Consider the following 26355-nt stretch of genomic DNA (forward strand, 5'->3'; position numbering starts at 1 on the left):
TACACCAACACAGTTCTTATCATGTCCAAATGTGTGTTAATTATAAAATCTAGGTAATGCGGCCATGGTCTTGGGACACTTAAACCAGGTTTCTGTAACAGCACATACACTGATGTGCTCCAAATGCAGGAGGGCCTCAAGACCTGTCAGATTGTTGTTTAGACTTCTACCTTTAAGCAGAGTCACCTTGTTATGGTTCAATGCTTGGCTTGTTTCCAAAGTCAGGTTGGGAACTCCATCAGGTGGATCCTGCCTAAAACAGGTAAATGGGGGCAGCAGAAGCTTTCACTAGTATGCAGAAGCCTTGGAATGTTAGGTGACAGCTGTTCTCAGTGAAGCAAGTACAGTGGTCAAGCATCTCATCCCATGCTGACTCATACTGGATCTCCCTGGAAGGACATCAGATGTTTAGTCAATTATTAAAGCCAATCACATTTTCTTTATATTACAGCATCATTTTTCATTATGTAAAGATTCCACTTAATACTTGGATCTTTCTTGCATTTCTGACATATGTGGAAAACTCATTCATGTCTCTATCTCTATATCCCCTCAGGGTTTCGTGTGGCAGGTCGTTTGCCCTAAAATGGACTCCCATTATATTGTACTCATATTTGTCTGGTTTAAGGGCATTGACCGTCTTACTCCCTGAGAAACAGGTCACTATTACCCTACTTTTGTCCATGTGCTTAACTATGGAGCCACCAATCACTAGAACATTTCTATTTATGTTTAAAGATTGCTTTGGTGAACTGGGTCTAGGATGTGCTGTTTTCTACTGTCTCCTGGCAGGGTTGTCCTTAATCAGAGCTGCAGTGCTTAATTTATACTGTTCCTCGCACCTACTAGTCTGTTGAGTCTTCAGTAAGGATTTTTTAATTGCCTCAACATATGATAATTTAATATGGGTATGTGTGGAGTGTGGAGTAGATGAGCGATGCACACAGGATATGTTTGCTGCGAATATGTGGCCTCATATTTAGCTAGGTACTTCTATCGCTCACAAATAGACAGTGACAAGGTAAGTAAAAGATCATATATAAATTGCCTGAATATACCCAGAGCTATGAGGGTGTGAAGAGAAGAGAAGGTGTTTGGCTCCTAGTTAAGGTAATGATTTGGGGTACAATAATGAACGTTTATAAAAAATTAGGTAGGTAAAGATTATTTGGTTTATATTGGCTATAAGATTGGCTTAGACATGCAGTGATGTAGTAGTGCAATTTGTACAGCTTCAATTAGAAGGTGGAGTTAACTAATAGAGCTTGATCTATCTGTATAGTCACACACACACACACACACACACACACACACACACACATATATATATATATATATATATACATGCATACATACATACGTATATATACACACACACACACACACACATATATATATATATATATATATATATATATATATATATATATATGTGTGTATATTTTATAGGAGCACTGAATTATATTTGGTTGACATCTGTTTACTTAACAAAATGTGGTTGACTAAGCAGATGGTCAACAGGTATGTGAGACTGCATAATTCTAGGGGTTACGGAATATACCTTTTCCCCTGATATTGTGCGATCTCAGAGTTAGTATATATAATTAGTAGGGGGTGCAGTGGGGACTTGCCTCCCTGCAAAAAGTGAAGTTTTTTGCTTTTTTCTTTTTATTTTGATTTTACGTGCACTGGGGTTATTGCTTGGTGATAAGAAGTACCATGTTGTTATTTGCATTGTTGATGATTTGTGGTCAATGTTTTAAATGTCGACATTTGGGTCTTCCAATAAAATTCAAAATCCCGAACTACAAAATCTCGAGACCACAGTGTATAAACTCCTATATCCCGAATGTTTATAACATTGACACTCAAAATATAAAAACTAAGTATGCAAAACCTAACCTTCCTGCCCTACACTACTACAAAATAAAAACAAACAATCTAATTATCTAAATTAATCAGGGGGCAAGCCACCCTGCAACCCCCACAGCCCCTGCTAATTAAATATATCAATTCTGAAACTGTATTACACCAAAGAAGATGGTAAATAAATTGTTCCTCTCTGTATGGCTGCAAATCTACACTAACACTTAACATTAACTCTTAAAACATCAATATATTCTTATGTATACTGTCCTGTCCACATAGCACACTTATCCTTACATTGCAACAACTAGAACGTCTATTCCAAACCTCATACAACTGCAAACAAACCCAAAAGAGCACTACCTTTGACCTTAACAGGAGCCATACCTTTTTACTAAACAACTCTGCAACCTTAAAAAGATACCGTACAATTTAATAGAATACTGCACAACTATTACCTTCCTTTTAGATTTTGAGTGTTGATATTGTCAACTTTCAGGAAATAAGACTTTTGACATTGTGGTCTTGAGATTCTGTAGTTCAGGATTTTGGTATTTCATTATTTCATAGTAGAGACATATATATATATATATATATATATATATATATATATATATATATATATAGGTCTACTTCTGATTATCGTAAACTCACATTTTCAAAAAACAGAAGATCGAGCCCACTTTAGAGAAAGTGCACTTAAACGGAAGTGCACTTTTGTGAAAACTGATTAACCAAAGCACAGTACAGTGGGGATAAGGAAATATATCTTTTTCCTCATTGTAGTACAATCTCGAAGTTAGTATATTTAAGTAGTGGGGGTGTATGTGGGGTGCAGGGGGGCTTGTCCCCCTGCAAAAACATCTGTTTTTACTGTTTATTGTATTGTTTTTTTCCTATTCAATGTATCAGCTTTCATGAAAGTGCACTTTTGTTTAGGTGCACTTTTGCTAAAATGGGCTCGATATTATGTTTTTCGAAAATGTGAGTTTTTGATAAACAGAAGTAGACCCATATATATATATATATATATATATATATATATATATATATATAAACAGCTTTGAGTGTATATGTAGTTTCAGAGGTTCATAGACAGATACTAGGCAATCAGTTGTCAAACCATTAGCAACAGCCTAGGCAAGCCTAGGGAAAATTTGACAGTGCCCATTCAATTATGTAGGTCAGTCTTGTAGGTAGTTAGGGTATTAGTTTGCAAGGGTAGTTTATTCTTAGGTGGGGAATACAATAGGATAAGAACCTATCATACTGTGGCCTATTAATTGGTTGATAAGACACTGGGATCATGATATGCCTAGTAGGTCTTTTATGGCTCAAAAGGTCAACTATAGGTCATAGCAGAGGAGTACATCAGAGAAACAAGTCACAGAGATGGTAGCCAGTGGTGTGGGCAACTATAGCACTTGAGGCACAAGACTTTTTTTTGATAAGGAGCCTTTAAATTTTTTCCTGTTGACTGACAAATTCAATGATGTGATGATAAGTACAGGTGCAGTAAGATTTTTTTTTATAAGGTTTTCATGAAAATACATTTTAACAACAAAACATTGAACATCAAAACATGAATAAACAAAACTATATACAGAGTCTATAACAGATGCAATTACATAGTTATAATTACATTTTATCCAGACGTTTTTCAAGTTTTAACCATGATAATTGTTTATGTGTAACATTTGAAGATCTTAAAACAGCAGTTTGTAATTTCCTATTAGAAACGGTCTTAGTTAATACAAGAAAATCTTTGAACGAGAGGACTTTTTTACATTTCCAATTTAAACTGATAATTTCCCTTGCAATTGCAAGAAGAGACCAGAGGAGGTGCACTTGAGGTTTTGGAATACAAACTGGTATTGGTGCATAAGTAAGATGGTTTGGTTCTGGATGCAATACCTTCAGTTATTACTTAGACCAGATAAAAGGACATCTATGTACACACACACACACACACACACACACACACACACACACACACACACACACACACACACACACAAACATATAGGTAGATAGATAGATATAGCTCTGTATACATCATATAAATAAAGGAAAAGTACTGTATGAACTACACTGGGAAACCGTGATAACTATGAAACTAAAACTGCAGAAAATCAATTTTACTGTATTTGCAACAGTTTATTATTTATATTGTGCCTCGATCTGTGTGTATGAATCTAAATATTTGAGTTCCTTTAATGTATGCTGATTTTTGATTAGTAGTTGATCTTTTATTAACAATAAATGGACATATATCCAGCTAGACTAGCCCGGTCAACAAATGTAAAATAAATAAATAAATAAAGCTCTGACTATAACTCAGATGACCTGAGTTCAAATAACAGCTTGAGATCTAGAATACGCAGGAGTGAGAGTAAGGGAGTGAGTGGCTAGTGCCAGGTCGCCAACCCTAGGAGAAGCAAAGTTGATCCAATTGGCGACTTTGTCACATGCAAGAGAAACATCGTAGGCAATAAAGTCTCAGCTGTTATGTGGGAATTAGGCTTGGCTTATCCAGTCAGTGATGGTAGCCCTGATTAGAATGTGGATAGAAGCACTTACACACAGAAAAGGTATAGTGGATCAGGCCTCTGTGGTAATGCAGTAACTTGTGTCAATCTCCAGTGGTGGAGTAAGGCCTTAAAATAGAAATGCCTTTACAGCGTACATCATCACATATAAGTGAAACCTCTAAGTCTCTTGCTGCCTGGATGACAACCTCCTGCAGATAGCTCATGTTTCTGCATCGGGCATCCCACAGTGGTAAGGCAGTGAATAAGCTCAATGTTAGAGGCAAAAGTATATAAAAAAAAATTTTAAATCTGGTAATAAAGTGTAGTAATTGCATCAGAAATGACTGTGCTTTTATTTTTATTATGTTTACAACATGCATATTACTTTTGGTAAACACCCAGTGGCATTACAGACAAGACCATCTGATTTGCAATATGTTACAGAATAGTGCTAATGAAGAGTCATCTGTAAGAGTTTGCAGTACTAACAAGCAGTCAGAAATATGATGGCAGGTACCTAACAAGTAAAATACAAACCACTTATTGAAAAAAACACTTCAGGTAACCATGAAACATGCAGCCTTCGATAGCAATGAGAATGGTAGCTGTATTGAAATATAGTTCAGTTTCCAAAATAGGGTAATTATGGCCACCGATTTCCTTTGCGCTGTTGACTAGAGAAAATAAGACAACATTTCGCTTGAACAAAATCAACAAGGTGGCACAGTGAAACAGATAGCAATGCTGCCTGATAGTCTTTGGTTCTCTCATTTGTGTCCTGGCTGGGGTGCCTTCATCTTCTCTGTAGAACACACCTCTTAATCTGTAAGCACAAGAAATCTGGGCAAAACCTAAATAAGGGGGCACAAAGGCCCAAAATCAGGGATAGATTTTAAATATTGCTCTTTTAAACTTGGAGAGTTGATAGAATAACAAGTCTTGCATTGACATACAATTTCTGAATGTTATGAATTCTGTAACTCAAATGTGTGTCATTATTTAAAGACTTCAGTCCTCAGTGATTCTCCTGAAAACCACACATTTAATGAGGAATGGACCAAAATATGAGGTAAATATCTGAACATTCTGTGAAAATATGGGCAGTTGAGAGGCATGTGTGGAGTCCGTATGTCTTGCTTATATACAGATATGCTTTCATGGTGTACATAGTTTCCTACCACATACCAGGGACATGTTATAGCTGAAGGAACTTGTTGCCCATATGTGTGTGTGTGTGTGTGTGTGTGTGTGTGTGTGTGTGTGTGTGTGTGTGTGTGTGTGTGTGTGTGTGTGTGTGTGTGTGTGTGTGTGTGTGTGTGTGTGTGTGTGTGTGTGTGTGTGTGTGTGTGTGTGTGTGTACACGCATATATGAATGGATGAATTAAAAAAGTTAAATATCAGCAAATGCAATCACCATATACATTATGCAAATGTCTTAACAAAGGTGGGCAGATTCATGTGTACTACACAACTAATCCAGTCCTGGACATTCCCATAATCTAGCACATATGTTGTTGTGTCTTTCGGCTTTTCCTGGTTAGGGGTTGCCACAGCAGAACTCCGGTGCACTAATGAGTGGCAGTTGATTTTTACGTGCCAAGTTGCCACCCCTGACGCACAACCTTCACCGAAGGTACACCCATTTACGTATGTTTCCACACAGAAGACGCTCTAGCTGAGAATTGAACAGCGTCTTACTGTGAGGTGACAATGCTACCGCAGCACCACCACTGCGGATAATCAATAAGAAACAAATAACTATCCAATATCCAATAGTATTACTTAAAATAAATAAATAAATAAAATAATGCAGTTTTTTACTACTGAGTTGACAGCTTCTGAATCATTCTGCTTAATTCTGTACAGTAACATTGGACATTTTTCTCTTACATACTGATGTGAAACTGTGTTGTTTAACACCAACATGTTTTGTGAGCTAAGTAAGACCAGTACTAACAGGCAGTTCCAGTGTCCTGCATGTATCCACTTTTTCTTTTTGTAGTTAAAAATGGGTTACATCTATTATTTTTTCCTCTGACTATATCTTCCTTCATTATTTCTGCATGATATGGTATATTGTCTGATGCAATATGGAAATCAAATGAATGAGAATGCCAAAACTAATTAATATAGACTGTAACTAAGCTAATGAAAACATGCTTAATGAATGCTGTTATGCTTACAATATTTATCATACAGAAAGATAGAAACAGCAGATAAGGACTGTTTCTCCCACTTGGCCTGTTTCACTGTCTGATAGAAAAGCATACATTTTACCTAAACAACAGCTTATTTGCCCCAACATACTTTATTACTTCTGCCCTCATGAACACTTGGCCCACTAGTTGCACTACTACCCCTGTCTACTACCCCTGTGTCTTTTAGACTACAGTGAAAATCAGTGATGTCTATCAAGTGTAACGAAAACTCTGTCAACAGATGGAGTCTGCAAGTATCCTCGTGTGTACAAGTATATCCATCAGTGGCATATTGCTACTCTGTCTGAGATTCATATCCATGTGACCAGATTTTTCAGTATTCCATGTGTTATTTATAACATGTAAGACTTTTTTTTAATGCCATCACATGATATAAATTTATCATTTCAAGCTTATGGATAAATAATAGTTTATGCAGTTTATATCACTTTCTCGAGCTGCTATTAATTGAAGTGCGGCCCAATGAACCCAGTTTATTATCTCCCAATCCTGAAAAAAAACACTAAAAACAGTTGTTACAGGGGTCAGGCAGGGAAGGAAGTTCATCTTCTCCTTTTTCCATCTTCTGCATCGAGGTGATGAATCTGGAGTCGATAAATGGGTTTCATCGAGACATTTGATAAATAAAAGCTTGACATAACTCGGTTCTCCCATTTACCCAATGATTAGTGCTTATATTTTGATTATTCAGGATTTCTCCTCCCACAAGAGGGTACACTGCCCATTACTCACTAATGTTGTGCTATTTTGCTTAAATATTTTTTTTTTCAATGAGAATGCCAGCAAAGGAAGGTTTGTAAATAAAACTGAACTCTGACTATTTCTGTAATGCATGTATGTCTGTAATGAGAGTCAGATTAAAATATTAATTTCTTTTGTTTAGATGTCATTTGATTATGTTTCAATGCACTTAATTTTTAGGATACTACTGAATATTTTTGCCAAGAATAACAACAGAAGCCCAGTTAGTGATACATACAAACAGAACACATTACTGGTAATAGCAAGACTGCTTTGTTTTAATTAAGCTGTGGCACAAAACAAGATTGTCTGTACTTTTATAGAGGTATAGGCTATCCATCAATATAGCAAAACTCATACTGCTGAATGTACCCCCACTGAATCAGACTGCACACAGTGCAAATGAAAAACAGAAAAAAAATGAAAGCTGTTTTTATTGTGTGTGTGTTGGGGTGGTGGTTACTGATCCAGCACGTTCATGCTATTTCTATTTTTTTACTATTTCTGATGTAATTCCCTACTTATATAATAAAATCAGACATTATGGCATATCAGTGTAAAGATCTCATACCACATAAATCTCAGGCTGCTATGAACAGAAGCCCATGACAAATATGAATGTCCACTCCAGAAATTCAGTACATGTAATTTCCAATCACAAAACATCACTGTCCTAAGAAGGGCATTGTACTCCATTTTAGTGAAACCACCCTATTGTTCACACAACTAATGCTCACTAGCACTTATATTAGTAAGCCTTTAGGGAAAAAAAAACTGCCCTAGAAAGAGTCATTAGGATACAATGCTGTAGCCCCATGATTTGAGATTTAATTAAATAATCACATACTGTTCATACTGGTGATGAACTACATCAGGAAAAAGATTGGCAGGGGGTAGATAAACAAAGTTGCTGTATGTGGACAACATGGCATTGTATGCAAACTCTGAACAAGAACTTCAGCAGATGATAGGGGAATGGAATGCAAAACAAAAGGCAGTGGGATGAAACTGAGTACAGATAAGACAGTTATAATGGAAGCAAATATGGGAAAATCAGAAGAAGCTGAGAACTGAGACAGAAAGGAAGATAGTGGAACAGGTTACCAGCTTTGAGTATCTGGGAGGGATGACTGAGGAGAAGAGAAGTGTGAACGAGGATGCCAAAGCTAGAATCAGAGTATCAGGTTAATATGTTTGACAGAAACATACCACAGAAGTCGAACAGTAAGGCATACAAACAGTGGTGCAGCCAGTGCTACTGTATGGTACAGAAACCTGGGCAGTAAAGGAAGAGCAGTTGAGAAAGCTAGAGGTGACAGAGATGAAGTCTCTGACATGGGTGGTAGGATGCACACACTGGGACAAATGAAGAAATAAGGGCATCAGAGCAGAAGCCCAAGTAGCTCCAATTGCAGAAAAGGTCGAATAGAGAAGATTATGGTGGTTCACTTACATGTGCAGGAAAGCAGAAGACAGTCTGGTGAAGAAGATTTGGGACAGACTGGAAGAAGGCAAGATGAAATGAAGGTATCCAGCAAAGAGGAGGATGGATTGCATAAAAGAAGACCTGCAACAGTCAGGCATGAGTCTCAAAGAAGATAGGATAGTGGCATTGAATTGAGAGATGGCAACAGTTGAAATGACACCGTGATGCCATGTAGACAATACAAAAAAGGGGGATGATAATGATGGTGATGATATGATGATGATGATGATGAACTATATAAACCTTTTTAAACTTGTGACTTGTGACTCTGTGGCCTTCTAATATGATTACAGTGCCATACAGCCCTACTAGAGCATTTTGTCACATGCACTTGACTTATGTAAATGGTTGATAACATCAGAAGTATTTTTATTGGAAAACTAAATAATTAGTACTGAATATATTTTCTTACCTATTTTAAGCAACTTTTGCACTTTTACCATGATGTTATCATGTAAAGTGGTTTTAAGCTTCTTTAGGTCAACCACACAATTTGTTTCTTCCTTTATTTGTAAAACTTGCTTGGCTCTGTAGGCAAAATGTGAAGTTATTAATCTTAAGTGATCAATGCTTACGTCTCTTGTACAATAACGTAGGAATATATGTGCATTTCTGTATATATGAAATTTGTGAGATACCTCTGAATGATGGAACTTGTATCCTAAAGTGGAGGAAAAAAGAATAAACCATTTCAGTAAGAATGCAGTCTGCAGCATTTAAAAAGTATCTGACACAAAATACACACTGTCATAGCATAACACAGAAATGTTACTCAGAATACGAGTGAAAGAAATAATCTAAATGTATATCCATTCTAGTAAACTAATATGAACAAACTTTTTAATGTTACATACGATGCCTACCGGGAAGTAATCACATAGCTGCAAGAACACTAAAGCTGAAAATCAAAATGACTGAACTCTTAACTCATTCACACTTCACAGTTCTCAGATCATGAAGTGAGAGATGTCAAATTCCTGAGGTCTTGCCTGTAAGATAGCAATTTCCTGGAGATGTGAGTCAGAGAAATATTTAAAGGTGAGAAAAATATTTTGACTTAGATAAAACTATTCTTGTTTTTGTTTTTACCTTTCTTGTTTAATTTAAATAATGTTCTCACATTTAAACTGCTCAACAACAGCACTGAATACCAGAAATCAGTACTACGAATTTGCTACACTTCAAAAATAATAGTGTTGTCTGCCTATCTGTAGGTTTGAATGGAGCAACTAGTAATAAGATAGTGTGAAGCTAAGCAGAGCATAATCAGAGTTGTAGGTGTGAATGAGTTAAGCAAGCTTTTCATCTTTTCCCAGGGTGGCAGGAATGGAGTAATCGTGGAAATTATTATATGAAGGGTATTAATAGGTATATCATATTTGGGGTGCAAGAGAACAGCTCATTGCAAGGTTAGCTTGGGGACCTTTGCCCCCATAGAAAACTGCTGCCAGCTGTTTCTCTTTAACCCTCTTGTTTCATCTCATAGTGTTCTTTTAGTAACTTGCTTTCAGCCCTGTAATGTTGATCCTGCCTAACTTCGTGTACCCCCCGATACAGCATCAATGTTCAAGTGAAAATCCTAGCTTCAGATTTATTTTATTGTTGAAAATGACTGCCAAATTGTCATATTTCTTACATCTCACCCTTCTGTCTCCTTTCTTCTTCTTGGGGGAAGCTATATAATGTAGTATATGTGTACTCATTCCTGGAATAGCTTGCCAGCTATAGACATATTTATATAAATATATGTTCAAGACATACTGGAATGAACTAGCAGAAACTTCAGATCAGTGACAGAATTCAATTAACAGATTAGAGCTAATGATATAAAAGGGAAAATAGTATGGACAGGAAATATATTTATATCACTTCAGTTCATATTACAGTTCCTTAATAAAAAAAATATACTGCCTTGCTTTGTTGGATGTAAGACTAGGTTTTGTCCAATGCACATATGCAGAAGGACCCAATAATACAGATGATCTGCTTTTACTGCTTTCTGCATGTAGCTGTAATATTTTCCTCTATATCAAAGGGAATCTAAATGAACAGCAGTCCACTTAAAAATCTGAAAACATTATTTTTTTAAAAATCAGTCATAGATGGCCTGCACAGAAATAACTATAACATACAGCTCTGTTAACTTAATCATGCTACTCCTCAGGTTATCCTCTGTGCTTTTCCTGTTACTGGGCCATCTCTCATTCTATGGTTCAAAAGCTACCTCTCCAACTGTCTCCCAGCCACCTATTCATACCTTGTCCCTACACTCTCTTCACTTTGCACCAAACCTATTTAATGATGCCCTTCATCTTTACTCCAAATATAGAGTGATTAACTCCATTTCACCTCAAACAAAAACAAAATTAAGTGGAAAAATACTCTCCAAAAAACAAGTATCAGAAATTCTGCGGTATACTAAAATTGGGTCTATGTTATAACAGCAAACAACCAAAAGATCGAACGCTGTTATATCGACCACAAAAGAACGAAAACAAAAAAGAGTGAACAGCCAGAACAGTGATTTTTTTCACTGTTCCCAAAAAAACAAAACAAAAAAAACACACACACTAAACACTATTTTAAGTGGGGGGCTTTGCCACATACACCCCCCCATGTAGGAGGCGGCAATCCCCAACACCCCTTACTTAAATATACCAACTCCAAGATCGCACTACAGTGTCGAAAATGGCAAAGTGACAGAAGGGGCTAAGCGACTTCTTTCCCAGGGAAAGAATTTGCTTAAAAGCCGCTTCGTCATTTTGCATTTTCGACATATACAGTCTGACCAAGACGCATTCGACAGAATGCACCTTCGGTCTTCTGACAGGAACCCATAAAATCATTCCAAGAGGAGACATTCACCCAAATCCTGGCCACAACTATCACAACGAACATCAAGACAATTCTCTTCCACACATCACTGTATCCCTACAATGGTGAACCTTTAATCCCTGTAACTTTTGCTGCCATAAACGTTAGAAGCTTAAGAAATAAAATTGCTGAACTAACTGTCTGGTTTACCCAACATAAGTCTGATATTCTTGCTGTAACTGAAATTTGGCTTAAACCAATAATAAACAACTCTGAAATGATGCCTCCCGGCTGTAATATCATCCATAATGATAGTATAAAGAGGAAACATCATTGTACTGCTGCAGTATTTCCCAACAACTTCAAAAATTCCCCTTACAGCAAACCAGTACCAAAATTCAATTCAGCAGAGCTTCATTCACTTTCCTGAAATTAAACTATAATAAACAAATATGCATTACTGTTCTTTACCCTACATTGGATATCCATAACAATCTCACAAGAAATACTACTACTAGGTGATATGAATCTTAATTGGTTGGACATAAACTCTAACTCCTCTACATCTAGCATAAACTTATATGGGTTCACATACCTAATTAGTAGCCCCACACATTATAGCAAGACATTGAATCTGCTATTAGACTGGATCCTAATATCACACCCCAGCAAATATACCACCTCAAGTACAATGTCTGACTGTCTCAGTGATCATCTCCCAATCTATATGATGGGACATCTTACACATTCAGTTAAGCAGCATATTTATAAAACAGCATGCAACTTTTCCAAATGTAACCCAGAAATGTTCATTACTACAGTATCATCTATTAACTAGGACTTCCTAAAAATCCTCCCCTTAGATGATGCTGTAAATTTATTCAATAAACTCCTAGAAAGAAGAAACTAAAAACAAATAATGCAATTTGGCTATCCAAAATGACTAGAATTGTAATGCAGGATAGAGGAAAAAGCATGGAAAGAATGGCAAAAAATGAAACACCATAGTATCTTGAAAACTTCAGAATGCTTCACAATTGTACTAAAAACAAATTAATAAAGACAAAAACATACTATAATAACTGTCAGAATAACAGTAAACACAACCCTGAAAATTTCTGGTCAGCCATTCAGGAAATCTTGCATCCCATCTGTAAATTCAACTTTAACCCCTCTCCCAATAACTTATCACTCAAAATTGCAATACAGTTCATCTCTTATTTCCTAGAGTGTATAGCATCCAAGGATTTCCTAGCATCTGATCCCAACCCTGCCCATTAGCCAGGTATCACCAAATCTACTTTAACCTTCAAACCTGTGCCTACATCCTACCACTGTATAGCACTAAACAGCCTAAATTAGTTAGAACTACCCCATCAACTAACATGTATAGAGTTTCTTACCACCTGTAAAATTATCCAGAATCCATCTGCTTCTCTATCACTAAATAACATCCTACACAAGTATGTTTTTAGTCAGTCATTATGATCTAGTGAACAGAAACTCTTCTGTCCTCAAACCTATTAAATCTGCCGGCCATTGTCTGTACTCATACCATGATGGTAAGGCCTGGAACTACTTATCATACCTCTTAACTGTACAGATTTTCAAAGAATGTTCATATTTTTGTTTCATATTTTTGGTCTGTTTCTCAAAAAAAATGCATTTTTCTGGCAAATCATTCAGGTTGAAGTTGGAAAATAATGGCAGACATACGAGTTTCAGACTTAATATCCTTCAGAAAATTCATGCTAATGCAAAACCTGTTGTTCTATTAACTTTCTATGTTTGTAAGAGCAATATTTAAAAAGTGTCCCTAGTTTTGGGCCTTTGACCTCCCCCATTATTTATGACTTTGTCCAGATTTCTTGCTGTAAGAAGTTGACAGGTATGCTCCTGATTTCTATCCATCAAGTCAATACCCTCCCACTAATCCTTCAAAACCATTCCGAAAGACTTCCTAGCCATAAACTGGCTCTGTTCTTGCTCAACACTGGGATAAACTAGATCTCTAAATGGGAAGAAATATCTATTCATACCTTACACCTCCTTATTCCCCCGTCTTTACTTACTTCCTTGCTTCTATCAATTTCTCTCCCCTGGCTTTCTCTTTAAATATAAAATAAACCTACTTTTCTCTCCCTTCATATTGTAATTCCTGCTCATATTATACTAACTTGCTTTTAGTTTCTCTATAAACTGGCTAAAAATTTCTTTAAATATTAAATAATTGTAATATACTGTAACTTGCATCTATTCTTAACAAATGCTTTCATATTATGTCTAATTTGGTATAATTATTTAAAATGTCATTGCTTTTGTATTATTTTTAAAGACTGTAAAATTATTCCCCCAGATTTAATAAATTCTGAGTAGTCATAGTGTAGAGCCTACACAGAATTTACTGTGTCTGTGTACGTGGTTCCCCCTCAGCAGCATGCCATGCATATTAATGATGGTGCATTGCTGAGGGAGAGCTGTGAAACACGGTTATTGAATCAGTGTAGGGAGTGTGTCACTAACTGTGCCTGCAGATGACTAACACACCCCCTGCGCTGCCCAAGTGTATGATGTCAATGTATTTAATTTTTTTTAAAAGTTTGAGCAGTGTGGCATGGCACTCAGCAATTGACATGTGCCAAAATAGAAACAGGATGCATTTAATTTTTGATTCAATGGTCAAGTTTAAGCATTGCTTATCGGGTTTGTGTGGCATGGTGCAGTGCTTAGCAGTGCTTAAACATGGCTCAGAGGTATATGTAAAAGTATAGCAGCCTTCCACGTAGCCAAGTGGATAGAGGTGCAACCTTTTGTGCAGTAGATGCAGGGTTTGAATACATGAAGGAAAATTAAGCAACTAATTTTGAAATATAAATTATTCCAATTATTTTTAAATCATGATCTTCTGCAGTCAGTTAAGCTCTGCTAAGCCATGCTAAGCCATGATAAGCACTGCTTAAACAACCTCTGTTTAGGCACTGGTTGGCAGTGCTTGGCACTGCTTGGCTGTGCTTAGTTGGTTTGTACACTGCTAAGCGTTGCCAGTTTAAGCACTGCTCAGCTCAGCTGCTCTGGTTTGCATGGTGCCAAGTGATACTTCACATCTTTAAAAATTTCCCAATGGTGAGTAAGGGTTGGAAAACAGGCTATATTAAGACCAATAGGTGGGAATACACCATAATCCATTGGCGTTCTGTCTTTGAAGGATACAATGGCAGGAGTTGGAGAGGGTTCACTATTTTGGGCACAGAGGTGGGGCATTGAGGAGTCCAGGGTCATGGTCGGACTCCTTGTGAAAAAACATGAAGACCTGCTCATGCAGGGAGGTTACTGGGGCTCAGAGTGCAAAGTAGAGGCCTGCGACTGGCTGGCAAGATACCTCACCAGGAAAACTGATATCCCCACACAAGTGAGCAGTATCATCACCACCCTTGGCTTTCAAATACTGGCCAAGGCTCTTGCCACCCCCATAGTGCCTTTTTTAGGCAAGGCTCAAAAGACAAACCCACCACCATAAATAGCACAAGTAACACAAAACTGAGGGTAATGCTACTCAATGCCAGAAGTCTAAACCTCAAAATGCATGCACTCAAGGCACTTTTCACTATGGAGAAAATTGATATATGTGCAGTAACAGAAACCTGGTTTAAGGCTCCAGAGAGTACCCCAGCACTACCAGGCTACAACTCATACCATACATTTCGGCCACAAAACCCGGACTGAAATACAAAAGGTGGGGCGTATCCATATTCATCAAGGATACCCACACCTCCAGGTTAGTGGCACAGCACGATGCCTCAGAGATCATCCACATGCAACTAACAATGGGCAAAACTGCAATCCAAACTGTAGCTTGCTACAGATCACCCACCATGTCCCAGGACCCTCATTCTGCATTTCTAGAAACACTGAGAAACATATAGGTCTTATCAAACACCCTGATATTGGGTGATTTCAATTACCCAAACATTAACTGGGAGAACTACTCAAGTACTAACTCCCTTGCCCAACATTTCCTAGAATTTATAAACTCTAATGCCCTGGATCAACTGGTCAACACCCCCACCAGAGGTGACAACATATTGGACCTGGTCATCATCAACATGGGCGACCAGTGTTCCACACCAGAGGTCAGCCCTCGCTGGTTAGATCTGACCATAAACTAATCACTCTGGGTAGCCACATTCCACCCCACTCCTGGTCAAAGAAACCACCGTGAAAAACATTTCAAAAGCCAACTTCATGTTGCTTAAGACCGAGGTGGAAAGTTTCAAAACCCCCATGTTAAAGGATAAGTCCAAGCTGCAAAATCCTTTGCAAAAGCACTCTACAGGCACCTACATGAATGCATGGATCGTGCTATCCCAAGCAAAACCAAGACTCACTCCTCCAAGAAAAGGAAACCAGTCTGGTGGACCCCTGCCATAAACAAGCTATACAATAGAAGGAGGAAACTAGTACAGAAAAGAATAAAATCCCAAGAAGGGAAGACATCCCTGATCAGTATCAGCAAGAAACTATGATCCCTCATAAAATCATCCAAGGCTAGCTTCGAAAGAAAAATTGCCAAGGAATTCAGAGATAACCACAAGACATTCTTTAGCTATGTCAAGATTCTAAGTGGCAATTCTCAGATCTGCTCTGAGTTAGTGCAGAATGGCACAAAATACAGGCAGACAGGCTCAGTGAAAACTTCACCCACCTCTCACCCCCAAATGGGCCCATAACTATACCAGAAGAATGTAGTGCCCCTGAAATCACAAATACTCAGGTTAAAACAGCCCTCTCCAAAGCCAAAAACACAGCATCAATGGGACCGGACAGTGTCCCAGGCTGCGTCCTACATGAGCTCAAAGATGAACTAACCCCTCACCTAAACATACTGTTCAAACTCAGCCTCTCCACAGGCTACGCACCCATAGAGTGGTGCACAGCAACAGTTATTCTTCTCCACAAAGGTGGAGCCACAACAGACCCCGGGAACTATCTCCCTATAAGCCTGAATAGCTTGGTCTGCAAGACTATGGAGCGCATCATCAAGGATCTCATTAACAGAGACATTGGGAATCTCAAAACACTGGACCCTACCCAATTTGGCTTTGTTAAGGGCAGATCATGCCTCCTAAACCTGCTGGACTTTTTTGAGACAGTTACCAAGGCTATAGACAAGGGAAGGGTGGTCCACACAGCCTACCTAGGCCTTGCAAAGGCCTTCGACACCATTCCCCATTCAGGTATTATAGACAAGATCACCAGCCTGAACATAAACCTCTGCATCACGAGATGGCTTGCCAACTGGCTCATGGACAGAACCCACATGGTAAGAGTTGAGGGAGCTAGGTCTGACTCTAAACTGGTTACAAGTGGCGTTCCCCAGGGATCAGTTCTAGGACCCTTCCTGTTCAGCATATACTTCTCAGAGGTACAGGCAAGCACAGGAGGACTAGGGCTGACCAAGTTCGTAGACAACTGCAAACTAGGGGCTATAATTGACTCTCCGGCTGACACCGACATCCTCCAAAAGGATCTCACTGAGACAGATACCTGGTGTCAAAACCATGGCCACAAGCTAAATGCCAAAATGTGCATAGTCATCCCCTTTGGAAAAAAACATAGTACCCACAAACTACCACATAGGTGGTAGCCCCCTAAATATGGAAGACGTAATAAAGGATCTGGGGACCCAAGTAGATAGTAACCTCTCCTTTGACAATCACATTGCCATAGTGGTTAGAAAATCCTTCTATGTGTCCCATCTAATCACAAAAGAGTTTGCATCCAGATCAAAAGAGGTCATTGTGCCCCTCTACACATCACTCATCAGACCCATCATAGAGTACAATGCCCCATTTGGGATGTACCTTACAAGACACCCGCAACAGTTGGAAAGACCACAGAAGTACCTCACCAAGAGGATCACTGGCCTCAAACAGATGCCCTATGCAGCTCGACTGAAGAAACTTCAGCTGTATTCAGTTGCATACTGCCTACTCAGAGGTGATCTCTGCCTGACATACAAGGCCATGTCCAACCCAGAATTGATGGACATTCTCCACCTAAAGAAAAGCATATCCCCTCGAGCCACACACTCTAGGGATCTAAACCTCACCACAGCAATAAATAGGACGTGCTGGAGGGATAGATTCCTGTCCCAGAGACTTCCCATGCTCTGGAACAAGATTTCAATCTACATTAAGCAGAGCTCCTTGTTAACCCTCTTCAAGAGAAACCTTGATGAGTGGATGGAAAACAGAAAGTATACCCCGGAGATAACTTCAATGGGTCTGCTGGACAGAGGCACAGGGAACTAATCTAAGGGGGTGGCATAACCAACACATTCCAGCTAGGCTTATAAATGCCTTCGGGCAGATAGCCTAGTACCTACCTATGAACCTTTGAACCTATGATGACCTGAAAAGATGGAAGGGGGCTCTATTGGGTGCCTGTGTCCAAGAATTCAGGGCAGGCAATATTCCATATGTGTGTAAATATGTTTACCTGTGTTTCACCAATATTTAATCTTGAATGTCTGCTAAACTGGTATTCATAATGGTGTGCTTCTCTCCCAATAGCTGCAAAGGTGAGAGCTTGAAACATCGAGTTGCATATGGGGTGTCTTGCCAGGTTGCACCATGAGTGTGTTGAGTACAGCTGTATTATGCTATCTATAGTCAAATAAGACAGACAGAGTAGAGCATTAACCATTTATCTGCAAAACATTTGCAGTGCAATAACTGTGGAATTACAGCTGCATAATGCCAACTATTATGCAAGAAAAACCCATAACTATTCCAGTAAATAAATGAAGATATCTGTAATAAACTATTGAGCAATACTTGTGGAATTAGAGCTGATATTTCAATCCAGTAACAATATATTGTGTACACTTGCATTTTATTTAGTAATGTATAGGTTACGTAGTATCTCTGCCATGATTGCATATCATGCATGTGTGTTCAACTGTCACTGCAGTGTACTATAACACTATAATAGTAGTACCAGGTCATATTTTGTTTCCAGGTGAGCTCTAGGTAAATATCAGTCAGTCAGACATCAGCAGTGACTCAGTTTTCTCTGTTTGCTATACAGAGTACATTTTGCCACACACAGACCAGGGTTAGAATCCAGTGCCATGTACTAAAAATATTACTGAGTCAGATAAGTTATGATGACAGATATTCTCTCCACAGGGACTACTGGTAAATGGGTGAGGTAGCCCACATTATGTGTAAATAATTGTTTCTTCAGATGTCACAGACTGTTAAAATCATTACCACAAATATGCTATTAATGCATAAAATAAAGGAAATATGTTCAATAATAATAAAATATAATAAAATAAAAGAACTAAAATGTGTAATCTTGGTATGGCTGTATGCCTGGAGTGTCTTGTAAAGGTTGCTGCAATCAATTAATATAAGTGACACACATGTCCCCTGCAGTCACTGCTATTGGGTTCTATCCCCATGCCCACCAAGCAAGGCATGATAGTTGTGTACTCTCTGTACTGTACACATGCATGTCTCTCAAGTGTCATGCAATGTAATTACTATGCATAATCCCTCTGTCACAGATGTATCATTGACATGATTATATGTCAATAGCAAAGTAACAGTACATCAGCCCACAGTACATCATGGTATTTATATAGGTCCACTTGATGTGCAAGTGTTCTTTCTAGTTGTGTAATTGCAGGTGTTACTGCTTGCCCCATAGTGTCCCATGCAGATAGCTTGAGCGGTATGTACATGCTACAGCAGCTATAGGGCACATTTACACATAAAGAAAGGACAGACCTGTAGAATAGATAGCATTACTGCTGTCAGCTATACAGCCCATGATGGTATTAGTGTTGTTGCCTCACAGCAAGAGGTTCTCCCATTCGATTCTCAGCTGGAGTGTGGGGAGTGCCTTCTGTGTGGAATCTGCATGTCCTCCCCGTGGTTGGGTGGGCGTTCAAAAGACATATGTAAATGAGCGTGCCTCCGTTGAAGGTTGAACGTCGAGCTGGCACCTTGGCCTTCGTGAAAATCTACTGCCAATCATTAGCGGACTGGAGTTCCGCTGTGGCGACCCCTAACCGGGAAAAGCCGAAAGACAAACAACAACAACAACAACATTTCTTTCTCTCCCAACCTCTTATCTTCATATATTTATTATTGTTATATATTGGTTATGGTTTGCTATTAACATATGTTATTCCATAAACTTTATTTTAGGGCATGTGTTTTATTAATGTCATGTATTACTATGGTTGCATATTAACATATCTTGTTGAATTATCAATTCTGTTGGCCTATGCTGTAACTGTTACTGGAATGCTGTTAATATAGTAATTGTTCAGTTATTTATTGTTGTGTTTCACATAATATACATTGAAATGTAATGGGGTTATTTCCAATGTTCTGGCATGCTGTTATTACTCACACTGGTTTTGTTCATAACTCATGTATATGTATTGGTTTTCCTCCATACCAACAGCACGTCTGGGTAGGCCAGTTCCTACTGATCCACCTACCCTACCTCATCTTGCTGTGGCACTGGGTACCAGCTTGTCTGGGACCCTAGCCAGTGATGCCCCCTTCACTGGCCCTGCACCACCTTTGGGTGGACTGCCTCAGGGGATGAGGCCCGTCCCCTGCCAGAAGTGGGGAAGGAGGGGGTGTCACCCAGGATCAACTACTTGCATGCACCTGTGCAGGATTGAGGGCAGACTGGACAACCTGGTGGGCCCTGCTGGCCCTGGTGCCCAGCCTCCAGCACAGTCACCTTCAGGGCAGTGAAGGAGTAGTGCCGACTGCCCATGGGTGGGGATCTCAGTCACACTGCTGCCATCTGGAGGGACATGCACATCAGATTCTACAATGCCCTCCCCATCCAAGGTGTTTATCCCCTCATGTGTCACACACTGCCCCCTGTCTTGTCTGTCTTGTCTTTCTGCAAATGCAACCTCACCTACCCAACTTACCTCTCCACACATACCTTCCCCAATATTCCACTCTGTCCTTATTAAAAAAAAAAAAAATGGGCACCTGTCGAACAAAAAAAAAAAATATCACCCCATACCTAGCTCTCCATTTCGCACATATGTCCACTGGACACAATTTATTAAGTCCAACTGGCTTGACAACACATTTATGCTGTCCTCACCCCTCTCTCTCTATCTGGGGTTTGAGGATCCAAAGTCATGTACAAAGTCTGTAAAAGCTGCACAGCTATTGCTGTACAAGAAATGGAAAGCTATGGTCCTTTCCTACACCCTTCCTGCACAACCCTACCTGCCTTTCAGTATGTTTTTCCCCCTGCTTGCCCCCATTTCACCACTGTCATATCACCCCCTTTTTCATTTCGCTTTTAATTTTTAGTGTGGGTTTGAGCGGAGCTAAGCAGTGGGCTGTGCAAACCCACTTAAATGTGCTTAAAAGTGCCTTAATGATCTTATGTGTTTCTCACAGTGTTAAACACATTTGCAAAATAATCACCCCTGCCACATCTTGAACCTGGGCCCCTATCAACTACAGCATAGTGCACTAGGCCACTCAGCTCTGAATTAAAACAGGTGTTTCCAGAAAAATATACTGATTGCCACTGACAGACTGCAAGTACATATAATGGGGAAAATGGGAGTGTACCTGGGACTGTGATGCAAACACTACAAATAAATAATAATGGATGTATGTGAAGCCTGGGATAGCAGGCACACCTGTCAGCTGTACAGATTGTTGCAGAATGTCCAATGTTTTGCTCCCTATTTTTGGCCCGGTTTTCATAAAATCATATTTTTCTGGCAAAGTAGTGGCAAGTCATAAAAGATTGAGAGTAGAAAATCATGACAGACATTTGAGTTTCAGACTTCATACCATCAGAAAACACATGCTAATGCAAAACCTGTTATTCTATCAACATTCTAAGTTTGTAAGAGCAATATTCAAAGATTGTCCCTATTTTTGGGCCTTTGTCCCACTTTTCTTTATGGCTTTGTCCAGATTTCTTGTTCTAAGAGGCTGAGAGGTATGATAGCAGGTAAATGTTCCCTTTTATCAGCAACATCTTTAAACACACCTGCTAAGGCAGCAATGTCAAAGTACATGTGCACAACTGGAACCCTGCTGCATAGCAACCGCCTTTGAAAGCCATGCACATAATTATGGATGCAGACAATGTATGCCAGAGACTGTATGTATGCACATATATCTTACAAATACAACTCCTACTGGACTGACTCAGGAGCTCAGTCTATTAAATGCCTTGCATGTAGAATAGTTTGCCACCCACAGTCCTGGTTCGAATCCAGTGTGTTGCACATCAATTAAATTCTTGTGAACACAGCAAGTAATGACTGAGCCATGCAATTTTAACCCACACAGGTTGCTTCTACTGCATTAGCTGCTACCCATGTTTACAAGTCAAAGGCCTGTACGTAGGGACACACTGCACTTATTTGTATAGCCAAACTATATGCCACCTGCTACTCTGTGATTGGTACTGTTACACAACAGATGAACTTATGCACATACCTCTACTGGACTGTAAAGGTTAATCTTACCCTGGCTGTGCTGTGACAACACAGCTGACACTGCTGTCTCAGTTACATGTACAGCTTGCTGTCTTCCAAAGAGTTCACACTCCCCCCCCATGTGTCCTAGGCTGCAGCAGCAGCTGCAGCCTGGAACATATGCAGCTATATGTTAAGCTAGCTGCTACAGACCTACCATACCTCACAACCCCCTAGAACAAGGGATCCTGACAAAAGCATACATAAAGGGGGGGGGGGCAAAGGTCCAGTGACAGGGACATGTTTTACTCTTTGCCCCTACAAAGATAGTGAGCTGATAGAATAGCAGCTACTGCATCAGCATGCATATTCTGAAGGGTATCAAGTCTGACATTCAGATGTCTCTTTCTCCTTGCTAACCTCAACCCACAATGTTTACCACTGAACTGTCAGATAATCATGATCTCATGGGACAATGGCCAAACATAACATGCAAAACGGTGGGCATACCTCATAAATCTCAACAGTGGACAGTATTTGCACCTACTCTCTGTGATGCTATAGTCTTCACACCTCACTATTGTCCATCTCAAAGACTAAGAAAGAGGCCAAGGCCTACAATATTGTACCATGTCATTGGCTAATGAAAGTGCAACCCAGATGTTTTGGATGCAGTTAGCAAGTCTGAGCCACAGATTGGTGCAGAGGCATTTACCTGTTAATGAACATTCCCTAAAAAGGCATTCAACTGCCTATGTGGAACAGGTCTGTATGTTGCTTTACTGAGACACACTATAGTTTAGCAAGCTGTTTGCAGAGGCTCTGGCCAAAAAAGATTACTTCACTCTACCAGGTATTTCATATATGTGCTCATATAATAGGATGCAGATGGGAGGATGGAGGTATGGGGAAAAGGGATTACAACAGTAGGCCTGTAGTACATCTGTAGCATTGACATGTTGTTGAGACTCTGCTGTCCAACAGCTACAGGCATGCCTCTCAACTGTCCCTGATTTGAATCAAATCACAGCTCTGCCCCTGTTACTCCCTCTACAACAGTCAGCTCCTGTAGGAAAGCTAGTGGATTATCATTTAGACATATTGACAGTAAGTAAGGGTGTACACAGCTGTAATACCATATGATATACTGTAATTCACCTCTTCTCAGTCTGTCAGTGTCACACAGAAATAGTTAAGACATTTTAAAGGTGTCCCTGACTGTCCCTGATGTACTTTAGCTAGGTCACTGTTTTGTTGATATTCGTACCTCATTGCTTGAGAGCTATGGCTAACATACCTGTCAACCCCTTACAGCAGGAATTCAGATCATAGCCATTATTAGTGAGGAGACACAGGCCCAAACTCAGTGACAGAGTGTATATATTGGCCATAAAAAGTAAGATTGTGAATAGACTAATGGAGATTACTATAGCATAAGTGTTTTCTGGGGGGTCTGGTGTCTGACAGTCAGATTTGCTATATTCTGGCAACAACCATCAATAATTAACTGTTTGTCAGACATCCACATGTTTGTGCCAAAAGGACCACAACTATGAGGCACACAGTCACATTCTGCAACCATCTGTGTAGTGGAGAGGTATGATGCCTACAGGAAAGATATACTATGCAGGTTTGCTTTGCTGTCTTTGTGGCACACTGGTGTTGCTGGAATGTCCCCATATTGTTGTTGTAATACAGCTATTTCTCTGACAGTGGCTGTATGACATATTAGTGAGACTTTACCCATAGGGAGTCCACCACATTAGACTGCAGTGATGGGTGTAGAAACATACAGCAGACTCTGCCACGGCACACAGGGACATAACTGTTATTGCTAATATCTTGGTGATAGACACACATGTATTGTCTTAATAGACTTAGGTGTATGATGTGTGAGGGAGCGGTGGGTAGTGCACTCCATTTTGTTGTGCAGGGTCTGTATATAGTGGATGTCCACATATCTGGTCCTGTGATGTGTTCCCCTCTTGTTGTCTTTCAGGAACAAAGTCTTGCAGGAAGCACCCAGCCTTTGCAGCCACAGAAAATAATGTTATCCTGGATGGCCTCAGACTGCATTACCACATTCTGCTGTCCAAGAGTCACCAAAATCATGACCAATGTGCAGCACTGTGGCCTGACCACATCATGGCAGTGAACCAAGTCACCTAACAGGACAGGACCTACGAGCAGGTCTGACACTGGGCCACAGATATGAACAATGCTGCACAGCAAAGAGTAGCTGCTGTGGCCAGGGACCATGCTTCCACAGGTGGAGGGCCTGCAACAGTACAACCACTCTCGGCTACAGAGGAATTCTTGGTGAACCTGGGATCAGCCACTATCTCCCAACCATCCATCATCCCATACATCCTGGAGGTGGGTGCCAGAGTGTCCACATCAGAGGAGAGTTTATTGTGTTCATCAGTGTAATACTGTATCAGTCATTGTGGCAGGCTCTGCCAACCAGTACAAGGGTGTCAGGACTATCTGCATTTAGGGGTGTTAGTATTAATGCACAGTTGTGCACACATTCTCAGAATGTCAGCAATGTAGGCAGTAACATATTAGCTACTGTACCTGTGGATATACACACATATTACCTTGTAACAATGCAACATGTGGTATTGCTGACAAAACCTCTCCCTCACATTTTCATAGGTATGTCAGGTGTGGCCGCAGTCCGAGGTCCTGTACCTGGTAAGTGTGATACTGGTGTTTGACAGATCGTATATACCGTAAGAATGTTAAGGGCTGCCATGTTGCCCTAGGCACTACTGTCATGCTTAGCCAGAGTAGAATAGTTGTATGTTCAATTTCGGAGCAGTTAAATTAAATGCATAGAATGGGTAATCACAGCTCTGTATTTGCAGGAACATTAACACATTTGCACTGATTGTTAAGAAGGACTATGCAGCCCGCTACACAGGAGGCAATCATTCCAAGATGCCTATTCACACACAATAGGGAGATGGTACATATCTGAGGCACTGATACTACAACTGGCATATTATGCTTAAGAAAGGTGCATGGTTTTAGGTGTAGGTCTATCAGATATACTGCCATATTGCTTATCTTACAGGTGTATTGTACTGGCAACATTAACCGGATGTAGCTGCAGTGCATGTTTTAAAGGGTCTGTCTTGTCTGTGCATGTTGTTGTGTGTTTGTGTGTTGTGCATGGGATGAGAAATAAAATGTGGGATGTGTAATGCAGTTGTAGCTCCTCATCTGTATGTGTCTGTGTGGATTACCATACATAATAGTGCAGGTAGTAATGCAGTGATTTTGTCTCCCTCCTCACAGGTGAACGTGGGGTTGGCTTCTGTCCCCCTCACAACCTGATGTCAGTGTCTCATCGGACTCTGATAATGATGGTGTCCATAGTGAGGCACAGCTGGGGTTGTTGGGGACTTAATCTGTCTCAGGGGTTGACATTCCACTTCATCCCCCATTTGTCCCAGAACACAGTCAGTATGCCCACACATACCGGGTCTATATTAGAACATTTCACAACTTCAAATGTTCTAATATCGACCCCTATTCAGCAAATGCTAAAATTAGTGAAGCTGCAGAACACTGAATTTTTCCCTAGGGAAGGAATTCAGTTGGCTGTTTCCGTGGCTTTGCTATTTTCAGCACTGTGGTGGAAAGTTACGGGTCAGGATCAGGTAAGTGTGCAATTGTGTGGATGTGAGGGTTAGGGCACGGGGAAGGTGAGTTAGGGTTAGGGCACGGGTCAGGTAAGTGTGCAATTGTGTGGATGTGAGGGTTAGGGTGGGGTAGGTGAGTTAGGGTTAGGGCACGGGTGAAGTGAGTGTACGATAGTAACGGACCTTAGGGTTAGGGTTTGGGTAAAGGTAAGTGGATAGTTAGTGGTGTATGCACAGCTTAGTGTAGGGTTAGATGTAGTATTTTAGGTGTATGTGTGTGGATTGCTGTTTGTTTGGTGTGCTTGTGTTGTGTGTATGTGTGTCAGAACAGAAAATTTTTTCCCTGGGAAAAAATTTGCTGTTCTGCATTTTCGAGACTGTCAGTGTTCGCTGAATAGGGGTTGATATTAGAACATTCAACATTTTAAAAAGTCGATGTTCTAATATAGACCCCACATACTCAGTCCCCTTGTTTGAGGCTACAGATATCGGACAGTCAGAGGGTGGAGACATTGAACAGGACAGTGTGGCAACCATAGCATCAGTGAGTGTA

The 26355-nt window shown here is 39.9% G+C and overlaps 1 protein-coding gene across 1 annotated transcript in view; it reads right to left on the reverse strand.

Annotated features, from left to right (window-relative positions):
• The window catches only part of LOC122810686 (E3 ubiquitin-protein ligase TRIM39-like), a 147939-nt gene that overhangs the window by 51220 nt on the left and 70364 nt on the right, over positions 1-26355 (reverse strand). The window contains exons 3-4 of the mRNA XM_044082256.1: positions 9482-9504; positions 9256-9371 (exon numbers count right to left, since the gene is read on the reverse strand). Of these exons, the coding sequence (XP_043938191.1) occupies positions 9256-9371; positions 9482-9504 (139 nt within the window). The remainder of the gene's footprint in view (positions 1-9255; positions 9372-9481; positions 9505-26355) is intronic.

The sequence above is a fragment of the Protopterus annectens genome, chromosome 9.part0, assembly GCF_019279795.1.
Source record: "Protopterus annectens isolate FY-2018-M chromosome 9.part0, PAN1.0, whole genome shotgun sequence".
Classification (NCBI taxonomy): Eukaryota; Metazoa; Chordata; order Ceratodontiformes; family Protopteridae; genus Protopterus; species Protopterus annectens.